Source organism: Ascaphus truei, chromosome 14 (assembly GCF_040206685.1).
Source record: "Ascaphus truei isolate aAscTru1 chromosome 14, aAscTru1.hap1, whole genome shotgun sequence".
Taxonomy (NCBI): Eukaryota; Metazoa; Chordata; class Amphibia; order Anura; family Ascaphidae; genus Ascaphus; species Ascaphus truei.
The window spans coordinates 55,541,801-55,562,963 of NC_134496.1; the positions used below are offsets into that span (position 1 = coordinate 55,541,801).

Below are 21,163 nucleotides of genomic sequence, written 5' to 3' on the forward strand. Positions count from 1 at the left end.
TAGCTTTATACATCAATGCTAATCAACACCCATTCTAATTGCCTCTCCTAGTATTAGTTGAATGGGAAAAAAATATTTGATTTACTTTGATACACTGTCCCCAGATTTCATTTCTATTGTCTGAGCATGATCTTTTAGTGAGATAAAGTTGTGCTCCTCCATCAATAATGTGAACTAGAAACAAAATAAGTCAACATTTTACAGGATACCACTGTTAACCTGTGAGACTCAATGGCCTGGAAACTCCTGTTGTGGATAAGGTCTTAATTACAGTCACTTGCCACCATAGTAACAGCTGTTTTTCCTCTTGTCCTTGGGGAGAATAAAGAGGCACAAGCATAACCCTGTGGAGTGAATCTTTTATTGGCTATGAGCTAGATGCTGTGGGCTGTGGAAAAAGGAAATGAAATGACAGATGTTGAAGCTCAACAAGGGACCCTCCATGCTCCTGAGACTTGCTGTACTTTAAGACGCTGCCCCTTATTTCCCAGAAGGCCAACTATACTTTGTGCATATATATATGTGTGTTAAAGATTGAAAAAATATTTTGGGGAAAAAGAGCAGGTATTGCCCTGTCAGACAAACAATGCAAGCTCCTACATATGAAAGACGTCATAGAAAGTAAAGTACATTTTAAATAACCATCACTAATGAGTGGAAATTAGTAAGTACCCATTGCAGTGCAGTTCAGGAAGTAAACTAAGCGATGATGGCAATTTAAATGCAGTTTGTCAATACGTTTTTCCAGCTGATGAAATCTGTATTCCATTGCCTTTGTGATAGAAGGTAGAGCCCTGTACCTGGGCGTTCTATCCACAGCCGCCTGACCCGTACCTACCATAACTGCATATAAAAGCTGCAATGTCAGGCTGTGTGAGACTCTTGCACAATTTTAGGGAATGACAGGAGGGGAGAAGAAATTGTTTGTAATTGTAGCCCACAGAACTCTGGTGGTAACTGGACTCATCTGAAGACATAGCGTAATAACAATAAATATACACTACTGATTGTAGGGCTTATTTGGCTAAAGAAAATTGGACTCAGTAATAATATATGCACCTGGATTGAAAACTGGTTGAAGGACAGACAAAAGAGGGTTGTCATAAATGGGACATTTTCAGGTTGGGCTAAGGTTGTGAGTGGAGTAGCTCAGGGATCGGTACTGGGACCCCTGCTTTATAACTTGTTTATTAATGACTTTGAGGTTGGCATCGAGAGCAAAGTCACCATCTTTGCTGATGATACTAAATTGTGTAAAGTAGTAGAATCAGAGCAGGATGTAATTTCTCTTCAGAGGGACTTGGAGAGACTGGAAACTTGGGCAGGTAAATGGCAGGTGAGGTTTAATACATATAAATGTAAGGTTATGCATTTGGGAAGCAAGAATAAACAGGTGACTTGCAAATTAAATGGGGATACATTGGGGGAATCCTTGATGGAGAAGGATTTAGGAGTGCTTGTAGACAGCAGGCTTAGCAATAGTGCCCAAAGTCAAGCAGTAGCTGAAAAGGCAAAGAAGATCTTATCTTGCATTAAAGGGGGAATGGATGGATGGGAAATAAACATAATCATGCCCCTTTACAAAGCATTAGTAAGACCACACCTTGATTATGGAGTACAATTGTGGGCACCACTCCTTAGAAAATACATTATGGAACTAGAGAGTGCAGAGAAGAGCCACCAAATGAATAAAGAGGATGGACAATCTAATTTATGAAGAGAGGCTAGCTAAATTAGATTTATTTACATTAGAAAAGAGGCGTCTAAGAGGGGATATGATAACTATATACAAATATATTCGGGGACAATACAAGGAGCTTTCAAAATAACTATTCATCCCACGGGCAGTACAAAGGACTCGGGGCCATCCCTTAAGGTTGGAGGAAAGGAGATTTCACCAGCAACAAAGGAAAGGGTTGTTTACAGTAAGGGCAGTTAAAATGTGTAATTCATTAGCCATGGAGACTGATACAATACATTTGTTCAAAAAAAAGGTTGGACATCTTTTTAGAAAGGAAAGGTATACAGGGATATACCAAATAAGTAAACATGGGAAGGATGTTGACCCAGGGAGTAATTCTTAGAGTCAGGAAGGAATTTATTTTTCCCCTTATGAGAGATCTTTTGATGATATGTCACTGGGGTTTTTTGTTTGCCTTCTTCTGGATCAATAAGGAAGTATACAGTAGATATAGGATAAAGTATCTGTTGACTAAATTTAGCATAAGTTGAACTGGATGGACGTACGTCTTTTTTCAACCTCATCTACTATGTAACTATGTAACATTTTATACTTTGTAAACATCATGAGTCTCCGCAGCCAATATCTGCCATTGGTATGAAACAAAAATGAAATATTTAAAATATAATGGGAGTCTTCTGCACAATATGAGTTATTTAAATTTGCATTGGCTCTGGACATTTTGTTCATTTTTGTTTGAATAAATGCAGCAGTGCATCGCTTCCAAAGCAATGTAATGATGCAGGCTGCCGATGGATCCGTTCTCCCGTGATGGATCGGCAAAGATCCTGCTTCCCAAGGCTCCCAGTATGGCTGCCTATTTAAAAAGGGGTAGTGCTGTGGCTTCCTTAAAGCTGCAGTTCAAGCAATATCCTGCATGTGTGTTTTTTTTTTAATAAATCAGTTCTGTAATAAGAAAAAAAACTTTTAGCATTTTCTGTTTAAAAAAACAACAACTTTGAAAGACCAAATTTCTTGTATTCTATTTTAACAAGCATGCCTGTTCCTATAGCAACCATTTACATTCCCCATATTTAAAGATGTCGCCAAACTTTGCCGATCAATAGACGGAGAACGAATTGACCGGCAGCTATGCAGTTCTTTAGGTAATTAGAGATTGCCCACATGAAACTATTGAAGTAAAAAAAAAAAACTAAAAAAAAAACGGGAGCTTGAACTGCAGCTTTAATGGCTGCTATAACAACCCAAAAAAGCTTAGTATATTAAAATGCATTAAAAAGAGCTTAAAGAGTGGGGGGGGGGGGGGATATTATGAGTAATTGCATTTAATATGGGATACCAACAACATTGTTAGAAAATCAGACCAATAATTACAGCTACAGACTCAACATAGATTCTTCAATCGCCTCTAATAATAGTATTGGGCAATACTGTCTCGGACTCACCTTTTTGCTTTTACATTGGATTACAGCAGGGGGGGGGGCTCAACTCCAGTCTTCAAGACCACCCAACAGGTCAGGTATGATATCCCAGCTTCAGCACAGGTGGCTCAATCAGTTGCATGGTCTTTGACTGATTAAGCCACCTGTGCTGAAGTTAGGATATCCTTAAAACCTGACCAGTTGGGTGGTCGAGGACTGGCGTTGAGCCTCCCTCCCCCCCCCCCACCCCCCTCCCTCCCAGTACAGCAGCAAAGGCCAATGTAAAATATCAACATTTAGATATGCTGCCGTGTAACGGATTAAAGTTACTATTTCTCGAAAAGTAGCTACCGGATCCTAGAAATATAAACTCACCCCACCAACAATGCTGCTTTAAAGCAGGTTTGTTGAGTGAATTATACAGCTGATTGGGTGGATATAAGATGAAAGGCTCATGTCTTGGTAACCAGTAACTCCGATATAGAATTGACCTCTGGACCATCACACAAAGAATCCTATCCCAGTTTGTTACAAGGTATGCAAATAATCCTCATGTATTCACTGGCAAACAAAACGTGCCAAAGAGAAATAAATCTCCCTGACATGGTGAGTATTTATCTCACTAATATTCTCTTAGAAATAGTCCGAATCAATGACACTGTAATGACATGGAGCTAATGTAATGCACATGTGCTGATCTGGCTAATTTAACTCTGGTTTATGTACAATCTGTTCATAGCCCTACAGCCAGATTAGCCTCAGAATACCATGCTGTTCTCTAGTCCTTCAGCTTCCCCCCTCCCTGTTTTAATGATTTGCTGAAGTGAAAGGCCTGAATGTCCACCTCCTATTGCAGGGGGGAGGGTGGGGGCGCAACTCCAATGCTCAAGAGCCACCAACAGGTCAGGTGTTCAGGATATCCCTGCTTGAGCACAGGTGGTGCAGTCTTTGACTGAGCCACTGATTCAGGTACCTGTGCTGAAGCAGGGATATCCAGAAACCTGGCCTGTTTGTGGCCCTTGAGGACTGGAGTTGCTCACCCCTGCCTTACTGCACACCTCAGATCTCTTTGTTACTGTCAGCTCCGGGGAACCTCCGCTGCCTGGGATACCTACCGGGGAAGGTGGCGCTGGTAAAGTGGCCTTCAGGGGAAACAATTCCCTGCATCATGCCGGCCAGTAGGAAGCCGTGACATCATCCGTCATGGCCGCCCATTGGCCTGCATGACACGGGGGGGTTAAACATCCATGAAGTACTGGTGGAACCTTCCCCGATGAGTATCTCGGAAACCAAGGAGTCAGGGAGCTGAAACAGGAAATAAAGTGGGGGGGGGGGGGTCAAGGTGGAAGTGGCAGGCCCCTCAGAGCTGACCAGCGGGTCCCCCATAGCTGACCAGCGGGTCCAAAGATATTTGTATTTTTTGTATCAGTTTTGATACAAAAGAACCCTCCAATCATGGCTGCGGGTCACCAATATAAGGCCGTGTCCATAGATGGACAGGCCATGCTGAGGCGTGCGGACGCTCCGCGCTGAGCCCCTGCATCCTCAATGAGGATGCCTTGAGAGGGGGCTCACGCGAGCGTCCGCAGGCGTGCGGAGGAGTTGGAGGTTTCAGCGGAGCGCCAAGCTGTTTTTCAGCGCGCTGTCGGCTGAAACCCTCCAATGAGAGTGGGGCTGCGTCAACGTCACGGCGCCGTGACGTCGGCGCCGTGACGTCGACATCAGTGCGTCGCGGGCGATTGGCCCAGCGACGTCACTGCCCCGCCTCCCTACAGTCTCCCCCCACCTCCGATCGCGGACGCTGGCTCGCCTGTATGGGCATGAAATCGCCCAGCTTCTGCAGGCGAGCCTCAGCGTCCGCTCGCCTCAGCACGGCTCCCCCCCTCTATGGCCCGGGCCTAAATCTACTTCTATTAACAGAGAAATGTATACTGAGGTCACACGCGGAAATCCACATCAAGAGATCTATACACACAGGTATCCCCAAAGAACAGCACTGGTCCCATTAAAAAAAATTATCCCACAATGTAAATCAATACTAAGTAACAAGCAGTGTAACACCAATCACTTCTAAGGCATTAACTAGAACAGTCCCCTGACTAAGACCCAAAGGGTGTATTAACTGCCTGATACCCCAGGAGGATTAGTGAAGCCCCCCAATGTCTGCTGTCATTTATCCATTGTGACATAATTACATAGAGCGCCTTACAATCCAGCGGGAACAAAGGAAAACGCAGTGAGAGGGAGGCAGCTGCTGGCAGAGTACTCACCAGGGCCGCCAACAGGGGGAGGGAGGCAGCTGCTGGCAGAGTACTCACCAGGGCCGCCAACAGGGGGGGACAAAGGGCACTGGCGTCCCGGCCCCGTGGGTCAGTTAATTTAATAAATTTAAAAAAAAGTTTAAAAAAATGGCGGTGATTTCCCGCGGTCCCGCCGCGCATGTGCAGGGCAAGCAGGGCCTGCTACCCCCTCCCACCCTAATGTGGGATGGAGGGGGAAGTAACAGGCTCCTCTGGGCTGCCCCCCCGCTCCCAATGTGGGACGGAGGGGGAAGTACCCCCCGCAGCCAGCTTCCCGTGTGCCCCCAGAGCCCACCTCCCGCGCCCCCTCCCCCAAGTCCACCTCCCGTCCTGGGCAGCTGCTGCAGGGATATCGGGGGCAGGAGGGGGAAGCGTCCGGCGACAAGATGCACCCACCTGGTCAAGGTAAGTCACCCCACCCAGTCACTGTCACCCACTATCACTGTCACCCACTGTCACTGTCACCCACTGTCACTGTCACCCAGTGTCACTGTCACCCACCCAGTCACTGAGTGTCACCCACCCAGTCACTGAGTGTCACCCACCTAGTCACTGTCCCCCACCTAGTCACTGTCACCCAGTCACTGTCTTCCACCCACCCACTGTCTCCCACCCACCCACCCACTCTCATTCACCCACCGTCATTCACCCACCCACTGTCATTCACCCAATCATTCATTCACCGTCATTCACCCACCCACCCACCCAGGCAGGCAGTCACATGTCTTTTGTTGAAAATATAAAAATAAATAGGTTGCATTGTAATGTTTTTTTCTGTATCACAATAAGAAAACAGTTAAGTAAAAGTTGCGCGCTAAAAGATATTTTTTCGTGGTAGGTGCGCTATGGGTTCGGGGGGTGGGAGGGGGGCCCTGCTCCTTTCATTTGTCCCCGGCCCCATGATTTCTGTTGGCAGCCCTGGTACTCACCGACGCGTTTCTAAGCTGTACACCGAAACCGAATGTGACGCGACCGGAAGTGATGTAGCTGAACCTAGGATCGATGCCGGCGGGGAGGGGGCCCCAGACCAGCGGCGTCACAGCGGAGACCGTGAGCGATTCAACTCCACACATCATTATTCATGTGATATACGCCTTTTAATATTATATCTATTGTACGTGCGATTCCTATTTTCATTTAAATATAAAATACTTTTATTTACTGACCTGCGCTAGGGACAGATTTTTCTCTTCTGCATTCCCTCTCCTGCACTGGGGTACATCTCTCCTGAAAGGCCCCTAGTATAGCACTCACCAGCTGATGTATTTTAAAATAAAAACTTTGTTAGTATGATAATGATAAAATAATGGTGGACTACACAACACAAAATCCTCAAACAAATCACTATTTTAACTAATCCCTCTTGGATTCATATCTATCTGATATGACGGTCTGTGATGTGTGTTCCTATTAGAACAGATGAATGTTCACCTGAGGTCCTGTGAGGATCAGGTGAGGATTGGGTACCGTATTTATCGCCACTGAGTGGGTGAGCAGTTTATCCTGAGTCCTGGTACTATCCAGGTACTGCTGCTCCTAATTCTCCTAAGGCGATGTTCGCCACTAGTAGAGTGTGTAGTAGAAGTGATTAAAAACCTAGTATCTAATTAGTGTGGCTTTATTAAAAGCACACAAAACCTTGTAGGTTACCTGTGAGTGACCCCTTGGTAGTGAGACTCATAGTATTTATTCACATACATTTACCAGGGTACTTGCTGACACGCGAGGTACTAGAGTACTATTAATTGTATTCTGCTCCACCAGGGGTCACTCACAGGTAACCTACAAAGTTTGGTGTGCTTTTAATAAAGCCACACTAATTAGATGCTAGGTTTTTAATCCCCCGGGTTTCAACGCATTACGCTGGGGACAGGGGATTAAAAAAAATGTCTGCCTTCTCTCTGCCATTTCTCACAGCAGGGGGCTGGGGGGGGGGGTCTTTGGTGGGAAAATGCCTCTTCTTTCCCGCGCTGCTGCCTGCTCCTCCTAACACTGCCCCTCCATGACAGCGACCCCCCCCCTTAATCCCGTGAGTGCCTTCCCTTCCTCCCCTCAGCACCTCCCACCAGTGACAGCAACCCCCTTTCTCCCTCCTCTGCAAGCACCTCCCTACCTCTGCTCCCTCTCCCCCTCCTCTGCAAGCACCTCCCTACCTCTGCTCCCTCTCCCCCTCCTCTGCAAGCACCTCCCTACCTCTGCTCCCTCTCCCCCTCCTCTGCAAGCACCTCCCTACCTCTGCTCCCCCCCCCTTGCTCAGCTCCTTCCCACCTCAGCTCTTTTCCCTCCTGGGGAAACTCCCCTCCATGACAACCCCTCCCCCAAGCAGCTCCCTCCCTATTCTCCCTCCTAGGAGGACCACGGTCAGAACTCTGAAGAACCTGCTTCTAGAACACTAGGAGCTATATACACCTTTACATTGCTATCATACTCACAAGGTGGGGAGGGGAGTAATCTGACTGAGCCAACACAGTTAACCCCTTAAAGCAATCATTCCTTTTACAGAACTAGTAGTCCCCAAAGAGGGAGCTACATAAACAGGGTGGCAGGACCCTGTGGCACTGAAGGGGTTAAGAAGTAATACTTTACTGGTCTCTCTGGCATTAAACTTGTTACTTACCTTACTTTACCCTGCATTATAATCCTGTATCTGTGACCCACCCACGGTGACCCGCTGTGACCCACCCATGGTGACCCGCTGTGACCCACCCACGGGGACCGCTGTGACCCACCCACAGTGACCGCTGTGACCCACCCACGAGGACCACTGCGACCCACTGTGACCTAGCCACAGTGACCACAGTGACCACAGTGACCGCTGTGACCCACCCACATTGACCGCTGTGACCCACCCACGGTGACCCGCTGTGACCCACCCACAGTGACCGTTGTGATTCACCCACATTGACCGCTGTGACCCACGGTGACCCACAGTGACCGCTGTGACCCACCAACATTGACCGCTGTGACCCACCCACGGGGACAGCTTTGACACACCCACGGTGACCTGTGTGACCCACTCACATTGACTGCTGGGACCTGCTGTGACCCACCCACGTAACCCGCTGTGACCTACCCACGGTGACCGTTGTGACCCGCTATGACCCACCCACAGTGACCGCTGGGAATCTGTATTCCCTTTCCCTAGAAGCGTCTGCTATAACATTACAGGGCTTCCGGACACTGGAGGAGGAGAATAATGAGCAGTGCTGCGGCCACATCGGGGATCTTCATTATAATAGGAATATAAATGTATAGATGTGTCGGTCCGCAGGAAAACGTGCAAACACCAGCTTCTCTGAATGACATAAAATATATAACTGTCCTCAGGCAGTAAGAAATCAACCTGAATCTCGCAATGAGAGCTGCCTCATTTTATAACAGCTTGTATCGCTGTAAAACAGAATCCTGCCCCCTCTCCTTCTACAACTTATTTTAAACCAGACGATTTCCCAATGCCTGGGTTATTATGGACACTTTAGCATTTGACACAATTAAAATAATCAAAGTATCAATTATCTTATAGTATACTTTGGAATCTCCACATTCCAATAACAATAACTATATACATATATACAGTACTGTATATGTGAGTTATGAGGCAGGGGTTCACTGGAACTTGTCCTGCTGTATAATCAGGCCGGGTGCAGAGCTAAACATGCACAATGCAAGTCTGGCACTGCTAGCAGTGAAAGGGTTACAAGACTTTCTTCCCCAGGCATATCCAATGCAGCTAAATATAACAGTAAAGTAATACATTGCTGGAGCTCCCGTGAAAACCTCAGGAGACTGAATACTATGGGGTGTATAAAAGGCAAAATGTTGGTGCAAAGTGGTTATTTTGTCACAACTCGCGCTAAAATATACCTGCGCCTGTGCCTGCCGCGACGAGATGAGTGAGTTATGGGATAAGTGGGCAGCACGGCTCTGGTATACTCTGGTGATATTCTGCAAAGAATAAGTTCCTGCACAACTCCACTGGGGACAGCACCGCGGGGGGATACCTGAGAGGGAGGGGGGACGTTTCTCTGCCAGTGTCTGAATCTGGGTGGTCCCAATGCCCGAGTCTTATATATGTTTGTGAGTATAAACTTTTATATATTTGTATTGTTTAATAAAGCAATTTTGCACTATTTTATGTGTCCTCCGTTTCCACATATGGGACCCTCCTCCCCCCGCCCCTGCACCCCTGTATGCTGACGGATACCGCTGCTGAAACTAATACCTGAAGTGGTAACTCCGGATAACCGAAAAGCCTGAATTACTCACGGAGAATGCGAGTGATATTTTATATCATGTATTCCAGTTACGCTTATTCCATACTCTCTTGCACTATATATGTTTATGTCCTTCGTTCCCTATACAGGCATACCCCGGTTTAAGGACACTCACTTTAAGTACACTCGCGAGTAAGTACATATCGCTCAATAGGCAAACGGCAGCTCACGCATGCGCCTGTCATCACGTCCTGAACAGCAATACCGGCTCCCTACCTGTACCGAAGCTGTGCGCAAGCGGGGAGACTATAGAGCCTGTTACACATGCGTTATTTACATTAGTTATGCGTGTATATGATGATTGCAGTACTGTACATGCATCAATAGGTGGGGAAAAAGTAGTGCTTCACTTTAAGTACATTTTCGCTTTACATACATGCTCCGGTCCCATTGCGTACGTTAATGCGGGGTATGCCTGTACATACTCCTGGGTGTGAGTGCGCTCCAGACACCCTTATCTGGACTTGGATCGAGCCCAGCCTAGGAGCAGTACCCATCTAGAGGATTGTATCCATTTACTCTAATTTGGGTTTCTACGCTCACTTTCACAAGGTTGATCACCTGATTTATTTTATTCAGAATTTGCGCTTGTTTTTTTGTCATTAAGTCAGACAAGATTCAGACAATCCAGGAGGAGCAAAATATGGGGAAATAAAGAAACATAAAACAGTGCAAATTTAAGTGCAGACGTTGAGACTAAAATCCAACTAGGTGTTTTTTGAGCACATATTATATTGTAAATTGCACTATTAACTTGTACACAACCACTTTTTATTTTAAGTTGTTAGCGCCTTATATTCACTATCATTCACAATATTAAGTCAGACAAGGCAAACATTGTGTAGGCGCACATATTAACTCCATTGCCGAAGGAACCGAAAACACTACGCAGAGCACTGCAGTGCGGTCCCACCCGGCAGTGAATGGGTTAATGTACGGGACCCTCTGCTGATCCGAAATACCAGAACCTGATGCTCATTAATCCGGCACACACAGATACAGTGATAAATACAATAATACAAACAGATTTTCACAAGCCCACTCACACGTGTGCAGCTAAAGGCACATACATGACCCACACATGCTCAGTGCTGTTCTGCAGAGTTGGGTGCTATACCCCAGACAGCTGCAGTCATGCAGGTTAATATGTTAAAAACATTTCTAGCTGCAGACCTGCAACTATGACATCTACCAGCAGAGGGCAGCAAAGCATTTGTAAAAGTAATGAAGCTGCTGAAAGTGACGGCTACTCTCATAATGACATCATCACTGCTTTATCCAACGTAAGGCTGCGGCCATGGGGACCGCGACGGTGCGCGCGGCGCGATCACAGAGATGTGCCTCTATGAGGCTATCTATAGAGCGCACTAACGCGCACGGGAGCAGAAGCGCCGGCGCTCGCGATTCAGGGGAAAACAGAAAAATCTGTTTTTACGCGCGCCGCCACGGGTCACGTGAGCGGGTCGCCCAATGAGTGCGAACCAGCTCCGTGACGTCACGGCCACGTCCCCCGACACGCCTCCCCGTCTCCTCTGCATGCAGGACACATCTCTCCTGCTGCAGGCGGCGGGGAGAAGCCGAGTGAACGCTTGCGCCCTCTCCAGCGTTTACTATGGCCGCAGCCTTAGGCGGCGTTCACACAGGGGACTGCGCGACGCAGCGTGCGCGCCTCTGTCAGCTGGGCGATGTGTGATCATCCCCAGAAGACGGAATGATACGACACAAGGCGACATCCAGGAAGTGTGTGTGAGAGCAGGTCTGTGTGTGTCTGTGTCTGTGTCTGTGTGTGTGTGTGTGTGTCTGTGTGTGTGTGTGTGTGTGTGTGTGTGTGTGTGTGTGTGTGTGTCTGTGTGTGTGTGTGTGTGTGTGTGTGTGTGTGTGTGTGTGTGTGTGTGTGTGTGTCTGTGTGTGTGTGTGTGTGTCTGTGTGTGTGTGTGTGTGTGTGTGTGCGTGCGTGCGTGCGTGCGTGCGTGTGTGTGTGTGTGTGTGTGTGTGTAGATTTTTTAATAACGTTCTCTCAAAGGGAAATGACCATAAGAAGTTTGTGTTTGTGGATAAAGTCGAATGGTCTTTAAAAATTAAATAATAATTCCTACCTTAAACACACAGGATGAGACATTTCACACCAACCACCAGTCTAAGTTCTTTCAAAACTAAAGCTGTCTCACATTTTAATCTGGTCTGTAACTGTTACATACGCCCATAATATATATTATCTGTAACTGTTACATACGCCTATAATATATATTATCTGTAACTATTACATACGCCCATAATATATATTATCTGTAACTGTTACATACGCCTATAATATATATTATCTGTAACTGTTACATACGCCCATAATATATATTATCTGTAACTGTTACATACGCCCATAATATATATTATCTGTAACTGTTACATACGCCCATAATATATATTATCTGTAACTGTTACATACGCCCATAATATATATTATCTGTAACTGTTACATACGCCTATAATATATATTATCTGTAACTGTTACATACGCCTATAATATATATTATCTGTAACTGTTACATACGCCTATAATATATATTTTCTTTAACTGTGCACTCCCAATACATATAAAAAATGCCCCCATACCCCCAAATACATATAACAAATACCCCCTCGAATACATATAACAAAACCCCCCCCGAATGCATATAATACCCCCGAATACATACAACAAATACCCCCTCGAATACATATAACAAATACCCCCACGCCCCAAGAATATATATAACAAATACCCCCGTGAATACATATAAAAAATGCCCCCACGCCCCAAGAATATATATAACAAATACCCCCGCGAATACATATAAAAATGCCCCCCGAATACATATAACAAATAACCCCCACCACCCCAATACATATACGCCGTCCTCTCCTCAGTCAGGTACAGCACAACTGCGCCCGGCCACTCCAATCTCAGCACAGCGCTACCAGTCGCCCTCGCGCTTGCAGCTGCCTCCACCACCCTCGCTGCTGCCTCCACAGCCCGCAACAATGGTAATACCAGACAATTACCTCCAATTTTATTCTGGACAGGCATCATAATTACCGGCCTGTCCGGATGAAAAACGGACACCTGACATCCCTGGTCAGTACTAGCATACAGATAACCGCGGGAGAATTACAATCTGGTCAGGATTAGGAATCTCAGGTAACCGCACACATTTCTTCCCGAATCTCTGCTGTATGTACCTGTGTTCTCAGCGCGGTTACAGATCCCTGCAAAGGTAAAGTTATAATTCCACCTGATATTTCCAGGATTTTTGTTTATTACGTCAACTGGACGGGCTTCAGAAAAATAATTACCCCTGTGCGTCCCCGCAGCCTCCCCCTTCACCCCCTCACCCTGCCCCCCCTCCCCTCTCCCCACTGCCCTAGCACCCCCCCGGCCTTTGCCCTCGCACCCCCTCTGCCCCCGTCTTCAGTATTAGTTTTAACTCTCTATTTAAATCTTATTGTTTATGTTGGGATGTTAAAGGCAAAAACGGGAAGGCTCGCGTTTCCGTTTTATTAAATGTTTTGTGCTACTTTCAGCTCCCAAGCCCTACACGTTGATACTGCGGTAGGTCCTAACTTGCAGTAAATGTGTGAAGAAGCCTGTCATGGAACAGGAATACTCCTGTCTGCACTTCTGTTTCACCCCCCCTTTCCTCGCAGCCCTGCTTGCCAGCTTATTAGTGCCAGCTGTATGTGTTTGGTTCTGCACACAAACACAGTGCTTGTGTGATAAATACAGTGTCATTTCCCCTCTCCCAGCAGCTTGCTGTATTAGAGATGCAACATTATTGCTACATGTTGTAGCTCCCCCAGACACTCCTGTGAGTTGCCATAGCAGCCCCAGCCTTTCTCTCAAATGGGCTAGTCTGCTTTCTCCCCCTCTGCTCTGCCCACAGATGGTCTGTCCCCAGACTATCTTACTACCCAGCATACATTGCCATTTCCTTTCCACCACACCACTGGACGAGTGAGTACCTTGCTGTAACCCCTGTAATGGTGCTGCAGGATTATCTTTTCACCTCCCTTTACTACTGAGCACACACAGAGATATTTAGACCTACACCTCTACACAAGAGACTGTTTTTCCCTGCTTTCTCCAAAATAAAGTAAGAAAAGAAACAGACCTTGTCGTGCTTGGAAAAGAGGGCCGAGTTGACACTATATGAGCTAAGTCATCACCACGTGACCCTCTGGCTTCCAGAATAAAGCCCCACTAGGCAAAATATAGAGTTATAATAAAGGGATTCAGATCAGTCACAAAATATAGTCTTTACCATGTTTTACTGATGTTTTTTTAATCAATTGATATTTTCAAGGTGAACGAAAGACAACTGGGACCCAACATTGTTACATGGACTTAGTAAGCAGGTTTGTGGGATGTTAGTGCTGAGTTTGTCTGCTTGGTCTTGCGGTGGAAGTACACGGAATCTCACTCCGTATATAAGGCGGTTTCTCCTGAATATATCTCATTGTGCAATTTATTTTTATGAATAGCAGAAGAAAGTAAATTTGTCACCCAATGAAAAGCAAACGACCTCATTAACATCTGTCTCGCCACACAAAGGGTCTTATGATTAATTTCTTTCATTAGCTCTAATTGCTTCCCTATTTATATAATGGTTATTAGAAGGTAACAGGCTGTTCTCTCTGTGCGGGTTGTGTTACAGGATGAGAGCGCCAAATATCCAGAGAAAGCAACGAATTCACCAGGATAATACTTAGTTATACTACATCGTTATCTTCAATTAAATAAATGCCAAAGCAGATTCCTAATGACTGAAATATCCACTAACATACAGTACAGAGCACTCTCCCACTGCACGGCTTATTCTGTGAGGGTATGGGAACATATTCATCTCTACTTTACAGTTCTTATACTGATCGTACATTTTACTGTGAAATCCACAAGCAGATTTATTTTGTATTAAATATTCAAGTTAACTACTATTTACTATAAATACATGTTATAAATAGGATTAGGATTATTAATAACTAATATATTATTATATATGTTATATGTCGGTATATTACTATTATAGGTTTATTATTTATTTATTTGTATTAGTGTATTGTGTATATAATTTATTGTGATTTATACATTCTTTGTGGTCATGTGACCAGTTATTTATGGTATTAAAATGATTTTATATCTAATAAAACAAAGCCCTTAATATGGTCCGAGGTCCCAGAGCTGCTGGGAAAGGGGCGGATTATCTGTGGGAATTTCTGGGAGAGTAAAACATGGCACCAGATCCATCGGAAATAAAACCATCGCTTTGTTGTACGACCTGTAATAAATCTGGGGCTGTTTTTGGACCAGTTTTGCATCCAGGAAACATGGCACATTTAGTAATTACAGTACTACTAATGAACATTAGTAATTACTAACATTTACCCATATTACCCAGCATGCCCTGTGGTTTTGCTGCATGGGCTGTGACTAACAAATATCTACTTTACAAGAATAATGGCCCGTATGGAAGTTATCTGCATTTATTGGCACTTTTGTACAAATTAAAAGACATTCGCTCTGACTTTGTTGAGATTTTGCTAGTGTGGAACAAGCAAGTGGCAGTTAAATGCCAATTAGCTGATTTGAAAACATTACAACCAACTATTAGCTTTGAGTAAATAAATAAAGCATGTCTTCAAATAAAACCTTTGAAATCCTTGACTTTATTACCAATAGGTCACTTGGGAGATGTAAAATGGCACGAGGTCAAATCAGTTGACGTATAGGAGTATGGTTCCATGTTGCAAAACACACAGGCCGCCTACATATCAACATAATGCTTTACATGTATACTTAGCTTGTAAAATGGGTCTTATTTATTAAACTTTGAGAAGTTGTAACATGCGTCATGGAATAGAAATTGTCACTTGTTATCTGACGCAGTGCATCATGGCGTTTAACTTCCTCATACACCCAGATCTACATATATACATTGTCAAATCTTTATGTCACATACCATATGAGTTCATATGTACAACGTCACTTGAGAACTGTCTTAAATCAGTTATATCTCTGCCATATAAAACTGAGTGCATCATATTTTCTTCTAAACCCGGCAGAATATCCAATTTCTCCGTCACAGTAAATGGAAATAATGAACCATGTATCCTGTTTCCAAAGCACATTGTCTGCGTGACATTTGACCCCGTCCTTTTTCTTCACAATTCACATTCACTCATTGGCTAAAATGTGTCTTCTTTCTTCCTAATATTGCCAAGATCTGCCCTTTTTCCTCTGTCAATCTACTGCTAAAACTCTAATGCATGCCCTTATCCTCTCCCATCTGAATTACTGTAACATACTGCTGACAGGCCTCCCAGCCTCGCAACTTTCTCCCCTGCAATCTATCCCAAATTCTGTAGCTAGAACAATTTCACTTTCTCCCAGACCAGTCTCTGCTCATCGCCTCTTTAAATCCCTCTCCTGGTTCCTATCAAATTTCGGATCACCTACTGACTACCTAGTGCTCACTTACCTTTAAGGTTCTCCTCTCACCTGCTTCTTCCTACATATCCGCTTTGATCTCTCGCTCTGTCCCTGCTCGTCTCCTGCACTCTACCCATAACTGTCTCCTCTCCACCCCTTTCACCTCTACAGTTCTAACTCGCTTTAATCACTGCCCCTTACCTGTGGAAGTCCCTCACTCTCGCCAAGCACCTTCTCGCTCCACATTCAACACAAACCCAAAAACTCACCTCTTGCATGAGGCATGGGCAGGAATTCCCTTTCCCAATTTCTGTATTTTTATGTTTCTTGCACTTATTGTATTATATTTTCCTGCATTGTATTCTCTCTTTTGTAAAGTGCTACATACAATGTTGACACAATATAAATGGAAATATACATACATTTATAGTAATTATTTCTGTGTCCATGTTTAAATAACTTTCAAATGTTCATCATTTTTGTAATGTTTGATACATATTAACACATGCACTTTATAATATGTACCTAGAATTCTTTTTACTCAAGTGTGTTTGGATGCCAGGAAAGATTTGGGGTATAAGATGTATGCTGTTATGGGTGATGTTATAATGTACCAACAAACTCTTTAATACATATCACTGAATCGAGTAAAAAAAAGGCCTCCAACACATTTTCCGCTGATGATCATTGCAAATTGTAAACATGAACTTGACGCTGATACATAGACGCAGTTCCAGATTCTAAATGTCCGCGTTGTATCTGCACAAAATATTTATTATATACCCTTTAATACCGAGGTAATCAGCACACAGACAAATCCATTCCCTACTGCACAAAGGACAGTCCCTTCCGAATAACATTCAAAGGTGTGTCGCACACTCACAGCAGCGAATGTGTCTTCAAAAGGAAAAAAAGAACGGGTGAAAAAATCCCATCAAGCTAAATAAATACAAAAAAACAAACATTTTATTTCATTACAAAAAAATGAACTCGAGCACACGAGGACAGCAATGGGTGTCAATTATTTGGTTACAGTTCTCTCTAGTAATGAAAGCATTTATTTATTTTTAAATCTCACAAAAGGTACCTTTTCCTGTCGGTTTCCCTCTCGGTCTCACGGTAAAGTCCCTTTCTGAGACCCCCCTGTAATTACCGGTGTTATAACACAGCTCTGATCTCGGGGTCACTACGATTGTATTTGTGGCCGTGTCTTTCAGAGGCTTGACGCTGATCGCAATGAAACATACCCACAATGATTATTATTATTATCCCGCTCACTGGATTCTCCGGAGTCTAAAGGCGCAAACGCTCCCCGAACGTCTGAGGCGCCTGGAAATTCTTTCATGTGCAGAGTGAAAGCGGCAGGGAGACGGTTAAACGGTTAGGAGTATCAGGGATGTACACAGAGCACACACACGAGGCAGAGTGTATATGTACGGTGAGCATTTTATTTAACCCTTTCAGTGGTCTTTAATATACTGCTGCTTCTCTGGTACTCACTATACACAGTATCAGTGAGGATTGAGCATGTTCTTATATAAAGATATTGTGAGATTGTTGCATCACGTTTCTCTTTGCAAACCACATTTTCCCACACTGACATCTGGCTGCAAAGCTTCTAAAAGAGGGTTACTGAAAGTATCACACTACGCACAGGCAGAACTCCTTATAACACGCTCTGACCTTGCTCTTCCACGGGCTCCGCCATTTTCTAGTTGTCTGGGAGGGGATATACCATGGCGTGTGTCTCCCTTCCCTTCTTGCCGAGTCTATGCTATGGATATGTAGCATGCAGAACATGCGGGATCAACTTACTGCAACTCCACATCTAATACGGGGTCTCTAAACAAAAACACAGCCTTGTCTCCCTGAGCTGTGCGGCTGGAAATAGCTTCCTATCACTGAGCCTCTTAAAGGAGAAAGCCACGCAGGGCTTGTTTTTGTTTTCATTTTTGTTATTTTTTTTCCTCCCCATTTTTTAATATAGGATTATTTATTTATTTATTTATTTATAAAATATTTTACCAGGAAGTAATACATTGAGAGTTACCTCTCGTTTTCAAGTAAGTCCTGGGCACAGAGTAAAACAAATAATACATGGTTACAAGTACAGTTACATAAATGAACAGGGTAAACATTATATACAAGACATTGCGTGCACAGTTAAAGAAAATATATATTATGAGCGTATGAAACAGTTACAGACCAGATTAAAGTGTGAGACAGCCTTAGATTTGAAAGAACTTAAACTGGTGGTGGGTGTGAGTGTCTCTGGTAGGTTGTTCCAGTTTTGGGGTGCACGGTAAGAGAAGGAGGAACGTCCGGATACTTTGTTGAGCCTTGGGACCATGAACAGTCTTTTGGAGTCTGATCTCAGGTGATAGGTGCTGCAAGTGGTAGGGGTGAGGTGCTTGTTCAGGTAGCTGGGTAGCTTGCCCATAAAGAATTTAAAGGCAAGACAGGAAAGGTGAACTTTGCGCCTAGACTCTAGTGTTGACCAATCTAGTTCTTTGAGCATTTTGCAGTGATGCAGTGGGTCTCCGGGACCCCATCCATTTCCGCCCGGAAACCCCCTGCTTCAGGAGATAGTCACTTCCGAAGGGGGCACCGGTACCCCTCTGCAGTTTTCTGTAGTTTAAAGCTCCCGCGTCACATGGGCCAATAGGGAGTCGCACCGGGTGAGGTCACTGCTTCCTATTGGCCGCAGGGCTTGGGAGCTTTGAAAATCCGCCATATTGTGAACCCTGGGGCATCTACCAGTACCCACTACAGACATATGTATCTCCGGAAGCAGGTCCCCCGGAGCTGAAATTAATGGGGTTCAGATCTGAAGACTCCGTGCGTTAAAAAATCCTGTATTAAAAAATTGAAGACGAAAAAGCCCTTGGCGCATTGCCTCTATAAGGGGCATTTACTTGTAATCACGGCACTATGCAAATCCTTGCCAGACACATATACTATTGTACGATAGATGATACCTATTAAATTGTTGGAATTGGGGGGGAAACCCCTTCTGTGTATCTGTGTGAGATTTAAATGGCTATTTTTTTATCATTGTACCTTCTCTGTCATAATATTACATTGTAACTTTGTTGATGAGCTTGAAAAAAAACATATGTCCAGCGACTTCAACCTATGCTAAGTTTAGATGACCGATACTTATCCAATATTTGTATCTATATTGATCCAAAGACAAACAAAAAACCCAGTGAAACATTTCCCAATGCGGTCTCATAAAGGGAGAAATCATTTCCTTCCTGACTCCGGTAATGTAACTGGAGAAAGGGAACAAACCAAGCGTCACCAATCACATCGAATTTAAACCTTCACTGAAGTAGTGACATCAAACGCAATAAAGCGATTAAAGAAAGCGGAAATCCTCTGTGTCAGGGCGCTCATCTCCCATCCTCACGTTCTCCGGTTTCAGGATATCCCAGATTCAGCACAGGTGGCTCAATCAGTCCCTGCTGCAGCACAGGTGGCTCAACTCCCGTCATCAAGTTCTCCCAACAGGTCAGGGTTTCAGGATATCCCAGCTTCAGCACAGGTGGCTCAATCAGTCCCTGCTGCAGCACAGGTGGCTCAACTCCCATCATCAAGTTCTCCCAACAGGTTACGTTTTCAGGATATCCCTGCTTCAGCACAGGTGGCTCAACTCCCGTCATCAAGTTCTCCCAACAGGTTACGTTTTCAGGATATCCCTGCTTCAGCACAGGTGGCTCAATCAGTCGAAGACTGAGCCTCTGATTGAGCCACCTCTGCAGAAGCACGGACTGATTGAGCAAGTGTGCTGAAGCAGGGATATCCTGAAAACCTGACCTGTTCGGGGGGTGGGGGGGGGGTGGGGGGGATGAGGCAAGAGGATGAGATGGGGAGGGAAAGAGAGGATGAGGAAGAGTGGTGTGAGAGAGAGGAGGGGAATGAGAGAGGATGATGAGGGGGTGAGAGAAGATGAGGAGGGGGTAAGAAAGAGGATGAGGAGGTGGGATGAGAGAGGCTGAGGAGGGGGTAAGAGAGAAGGTAGAGGGGGTAACAGAGAGGATGAGGGGGGAGCTGAGAGAGAGGATGAGGAGGGGGCTGAGAGAGAGGTGAGAGAGGATGAAGAGTGGGGGTGTGAAAGAGGATGAGGGGTGTGAGAAGATGAGGAGGGAGGGTAAGATAGAGGATGAGTGAGGGGGTGAGAGTTAAGATGAAGAGGGGGGAAGGGAGAGGCAGAATGACGGGGTGAGAAAGAGGATGAGGAGGGGGGGTTGAGAGAGAGGTTGAGGAGGGGTGAGATATAAGATGAGGAGGGAGGGTGATAGAGGATGAGGAGGGAGCATGAGAGAGGATGAGTAAGATGAGATGGGGGTGTGAGGCAGAGGAGAGAGAAGTTGAGGTGAGAGAGGAGTGGGGGTGAAAGTGAGGATGAAGAGGAGGTGAGAGAATGAGGGAGGATGAGAGAGAATGGGGGGGAGGCAGAGAGAGAGAATGCGGTTATATTGTTTCATTGAGTTGGGGGGTGTGGAAGGTTGAAGTTTCCCCTAGGGCCCCAAATACCCTTGCACCGACCCTGTTTCTATCCCCTACTAGATACCAGTGGAGAGACCTCTGTGGCTGCCAATGCCAATGCCACTGTTTCTGTTGAGCTTCTTGGGGCTGACATTGAAACATTCATACGTTCTATTCATACTGTACATGAACATAACGCCATTGGGAAGGCAGGTCATGTGTTTGGATCTGGGAGGAACTGACCACACCTTCATTTAAACACAGGTCCGATAACGGAGCCGGGTACAGAATCTGCATGAAGGGCATTGCCAAGAAAACACTGATCTCTGTATTTCTCTTCATCACTGGCAGAGAGGGACAAGCAACGACTTCCCCTGGGAACTGAATCTGCCGGATGTGCAAGTTATCTCATTACAAATACATTGTGTACAACTTAATTATGCACTCCCTTTGGTTATTGGAAGTCACATTGCAGCACAGCCTGTGACTGGATATTTTAAGGGTTAAAATGATCT

General features: G+C 45.0%; 1 protein-coding gene across 2 annotated transcripts in view; it reads right to left on the reverse strand.

The window, feature by feature from the left end:
• FGF12 (fibroblast growth factor 12) overlaps positions 1-21,163 on the reverse strand; it is a 229,177-nt gene that overhangs the window by 163,529 nt on the left and 44,485 nt on the right. Inside the window, exon 1 of one of the 2 annotated variants that reach the window (XM_075571048.1) lies at positions 17,841-18,031. The exons of the other annotated variant lie outside the window; for it this stretch is intronic. Within the exon in view, the coding sequence (XP_075427163.1) occupies positions 17,841-17,865 (25 nt within the window). The 5' untranslated portion in view covers positions 17,866-18,031. Of the gene's footprint in view, positions 1-17,840; positions 18,032-21,163 lie in introns of those variants that run through there. 2 annotated transcript variants of the gene reach the window in all.